The 4,651-nt window shown below is 35.9% G+C and overlaps 1 protein-coding gene across 2 annotated transcripts; it reads left to right on the top strand.

Moving 5' to 3' along the window:
- Positions 1–2,147: 2,147 nt before the first annotated feature.
- LOC111794428 (ankyrin repeat-containing protein At5g02620-like) lies at positions 2,148–4,626 on the top strand. Of its 2 annotated transcripts, none has more exons than XM_023676442.1 (3): positions 2,148–3,146; positions 3,241–3,663; positions 3,698–4,626. In XM_023676442.1, the coding sequence occupies exons 1-3, from the start codon at positions 2,795–2,797 to the stop codon at positions 4,609–4,611; spliced, it is 1,689 nt and encodes a 562-aa protein (XP_023532210.1). In that variant the 5' UTR covers positions 2,148–2,794; the 3' UTR covers positions 4,612–4,626. The 2 variants fall into 2 exon arrangements, with proteins under 2 accessions (XP_023532210.1, XP_023532209.1); XM_023676441.1 differs by having other exon boundaries at positions 2,150–3,146; positions 3,241–3,650; positions 3,733–4,626.
- The last annotated feature ends 25 nt before the right edge of the window (positions 4,627–4,651 follow it).

Raw genomic sequence — 4,651 nt, 5'->3', positions numbered from 1 at the left:
AGTGTGAGAGGTTTGATTGAATGGCAATTCTGTTGGTTTTGGTGGTTTGTATTGTTTTTATATGTACAGTTGGTCGGAACTTGAAATTCATCTTTTTCTTCATCTCTCTCTCTCTCTCTTATTTTATTAGTTTGGATAAACCACATGCTTTTTTTCAGTTTGTGTCGGATTCTACATACAGTACAATATACTATGTTTGGGTTTTCAAAACGACGGCGTTTACTGATATGCAATAGTTGGAGAATATATATATATATATATATTTTTTTTTTTTTTTTTTTTTTTTTTTTTTTTTTTTTTTTTTTNAGTTATTTACTTTCAATAAAATTAGCTATATTTATCAAATTTAATAATAATAATAATAATTTTAATTTTAATTTTAATTTTTTTTATTAGGAGTACATGTTTCAAAATATAAAAAAGAAAATAGAATAAATTTCAAATTCTTAATTAATTATTTTTTTTTTCTTTTGTAAATTTTAATTTAGAGCTATAATTGTAATTGCCAACAAGGATAATTTGTTTGTTTTAGTGAAGCCCAATCGCAGTCAACCGCGTGTCCCCACAAGTTGATCCCATTCATTCCTTCTCATCACCAAGCTTAATTACCTCGTTGACTTACTCGCTAGATTGTGCTCGTATTCCTCACGCGCCTCCTCTTGTTTTATTCAAGATTATAATTGAATTTACATTCAAGTCATGATCAACCACTTTTCGTTTTTCTTTCTTTTTTTTTTTTGTTTTTATTTTAGTTCAATAAATGGTGAGATTAGATTTCTATAGTTTGCGACCTAAATTTCTATAAAATTTTCGTTGAGGTATACATTTCAGTTGATTGAGTTGAGATAATGTTTATTTTATGTTATTATGGTCCTTGTTAACCTCAATTTTTGTGAACTGGTTCTAACAAAAATACTTATATGCAGTAAAAATTACAGGTTCACCAGGGTAAATGCATTAAAAAAGGGCAAATTTTAGCGGACGGTGCTGCTACAGTTAGTGGCGAACTTGCGTTGGGAAAAAACGTATTAGTAGCTTATATGCCATGGGAAGGTTACAATTCTGAAGATGCGGTACTAATTAGCGAGCGTCTGGTATATGAAGATATTTATACTTCTTTCCACATACGGAAATATGAAATTCAAACTCATGTGACAAGCCACGGACCTGAAAGAATCACTAACGAAATCCCACATCTAGAAGCCCGCTTACTCCGGANCAAAAGTACTATGTAAAGTTTTTATTTTTTTCCTTTCTCTATCCCTCCCAACAGTATTTGAATCAATAGAGAACTTTTCTTTTGTATCTGTATAAATCGATATTATTACATTCATTAATAAAATAGATTATGAAAAATGCGGATACGTCAAGATGTCTGGAAATATACCCTCTAACTAAACTATATATATTTTTTACTCTATTTATAGATGAGTAAAATACACAAGTAAAGATAAAGAGGATACATATATAAATATGTAAAGGATGGATATAGATATGGAAAAGAAAAGAATTTTATTTTCTTTCCTCTTCTTTTTTATTTGTTCATACTCTGTCTCCTCACGTTCAATTAATACTTTATACATATTTAAATTAGGATTTAACTTTTAATTTGGTGTCCTATGATAATAATAATATAATGGTGTCCTATGATCATTTTAATAATAGATAACGTTTTTATTGACTTTTAATTAATCAAAATTCGTAGGTTTGTATATTAATATTAAACCAACTTTAAGTTAAAAAGGGTATAAATAACTAATATTGTCTAAGATCTCATACCATGATTTTTCATATTGGTGGTAAGAAAAGTTTGAAAAATGAGGAGTTGTGAAAAATGTGTTGATTATTTGAAAATATTAAGGGAAGAGGTAATCATTATAATGTTTTTTTATTTTCATAATAATTATTAACTAAAGAACCGACCAAATGGCCCGTGATTAACACGCTAACTATTGGCGAGTGGCTATGTTAATTCTGTGTTTTATATATATATATATATATATATAAAGAATTTCCTAATTATTATTCTTAATTTTGATGCTCCATTTGAATCCCATCCTTTAATTTCTTTCCCATTTAACATTTAAAATTTTAAGATTCTTTACACAAATTTTTAATCTCTCAACTTTCGTCTTCTTCTTCTTCTTCGTTATCACCAACTTTTCAAAAGCCTTTTCTTTTCGATTTTGATCTTAAAAGGTCTCTTTTAATTCACATTTTTAAAAGGAAAAACAAAAATTTTGAAGTTGTTTTTCGATTGGTTGCTTACATGTGCGCTGTCTTCCTCCTCTTCCATAATAATAATATATATTTGAACTTGTTTCCTTTTTTGATTTCTTCGTCTTCTTCCTTTTCGCCATTAATGAGGCGCTAAAGCTTTCGTGTTTTTCTGTGTATATATAGCCATGTGAGTTCATCATCGGAGAGTTTTTGGGCGATTCCTCTGTTTTTTCCCTCACAAATAGGTAATGGGGTTTCTTTTCTTTCATTTTTCTTCGGGATTTTGATTCCAAGAAAGGGTTTCTTGAGGCTTTTTTGGAGGGTAAACAGAAGATGGAATTGGGTTTAATTTGATTGGGCTTCTTCGTGATACGTTTTTCAGAAGTGGGGATTGGAATGGGATTCAATCGAAGCACAGAAGAACAAAACAAAAACAGAGCTTGATTTGTTCTAACAAAAAAGTGATAATCTTTGACGAACTATGAGATTTTCCGATCTGGGTTCTTCAGAAACGGAAGAAAAGAGCCTAATTTGGTGATTGGAATTGGGGGAAAGAAGTATATCGTCGATTCTGATGTTGGAAACTGCCAGAACTCCGCCGCGGGCGGCGGAGAAAAGCTTGCCAAGGAAGAAGATGACGAAGCAATTGACCGGAAAAAGGGATGACACCCCATTGCATACCGCTGCGAGAGCTGGAAATCTAATGGCGGCGATGGAACTTCTGACGAAAGCCGACGAGATTGAATTGAGGGAATTATTGGCAAAGCAAAATCATTCCGGCGAGACGGCTTTATACGTCGCCGCCGAGTACGGTTACGTGGATATGGTAAGAGAAATGTTGAAATATTACGATCTGGCCGACGCTGAGATCAAAGCAAGAAATGGGTTTGATGCTTTTCACATTGCAACAAAACAGGGCTATTTGGGTATGTTTTATTTCTCATCAAATTTCATCAATTTTCTTTGTTTGATCGAAATCGGAAAGATCAAATCAGTTCCCAATTGTTTGTTTTTTTGCAGAGATTTTGAGAGTTCTAATGGAGGTTCATCCGGAATTGGCGATGACGGTCGACATATCGAACACGACCGCGCTGCACACGGCTGCAGCACAAGGCCACACAGAGATTGTGAATTTTCTACTGGAAGCCGGCAGCGGATTGGCAACCATTGCTAGAAGCAATGGCAAAACTCCTTTGCATTCTGCAGCTAGAAATGGACATGTGGACGTCGTTAAAGCTCTCATCACGACGGAGCCGATCATCGCGACAAGGACCGATAAGAAGGGGCAGACGGCGCTGCAAATGGCAGTGAAAGGGCAGAACCTTGAGGTGGTTGAGGAGCTGATCAAGGCGGATCCGCGGTCTATGATTATGGTTGAGAATAAAGGCAATACTGCCCTGCATATAGCTGCAAGGAAGGGCAGAACTGAGGTAATGATTCAAAGTTCGTATGTGTATGACGAACTAGTGTTAGAAAGCTTTCGTGACATTACTTTTGGTGTACAATGTGCAGATTGTTAAAATGCTTCTCAAGCACAATGAAACGAACACGAAGGCGATAAACCGGTCGGGAGAGACTGCCCTCGACACGGCGGAGAACACCGGGAACTCCGATATAGCTCTGATTCTAAAAGAGCATGGTGTGCAGAATGCCAAAGCAATCAAACCAGTAGTGACAAATCCAGCAAGGGAATTGAAGCAAACCGTAAGTGACATAAAGCATGAAGTTCATCACCAACTCGAACACACTCGACAAACACGAAGACGAGTCCAAGGCATCGAAAAACGCCTAAACAAAATGCATTCGGAAGGCCTAAACAATGCCATAAATTCCACAACCGTGGTTGCTGTCCTTATAGCCACAGTGGCATTTGCAGCCATATTTACAGTCCCCGGTCAGTATGTGGACGATCCTGACGACATACCGCCAGGCTTCTCGCTCGGTGAAGCGAACATCGCGTCGAGAGCTCCTTTTATAATATTTTTCATCTTTGATTCAATAGCCCTGTTCTTATCTCTAGCAGTTGTGGTAGTTCAAACATCAGTTGTGGTTATTGAAAGCCAAGCCAAGAAGCAGATGATGGCTATTATAAACAAGCTAATGTGGCTAGCCTGTGTACTAATATCAGTGGCGTTCTTGGCGCTGTCGTTCGTGGTCGTCGGAGAGCGAGAGAGGTGGCTGGCGATCGGAGTGACACTGATCGGAACCACCATAATGGCCACCACATTGGGGACAATGTGCTATTGGGTGGTTAAACATAGAATTGAAGCATCAAATCTGAGGAGCATAAGGAGGTCTTCAATGGGGAACAGATCCAAATCCTGTTCCCGCTCTGTCATGTCTGATACTGAGATTCTTAACAATGAGTTCAAGAACATGTATGCAATATGAAAATAAATTGTTGTATACTTCTTTTTTTTTTTTTTTTTTT

The sequence above is a fragment of the Cucurbita pepo genome, chromosome LG05, assembly GCF_002806865.2.
Source record: "Cucurbita pepo subsp. pepo cultivar mu-cu-16 chromosome LG05, ASM280686v2, whole genome shotgun sequence".
NCBI lineage: Eukaryota > Viridiplantae > Streptophyta > Magnoliopsida > Cucurbitales > Cucurbitaceae > Cucurbita > Cucurbita pepo.
The sequence above is the reverse complement of the archived record's forward strand: the minus strand, read 5'-3'. Positions and strand labels throughout refer to the sequence as shown.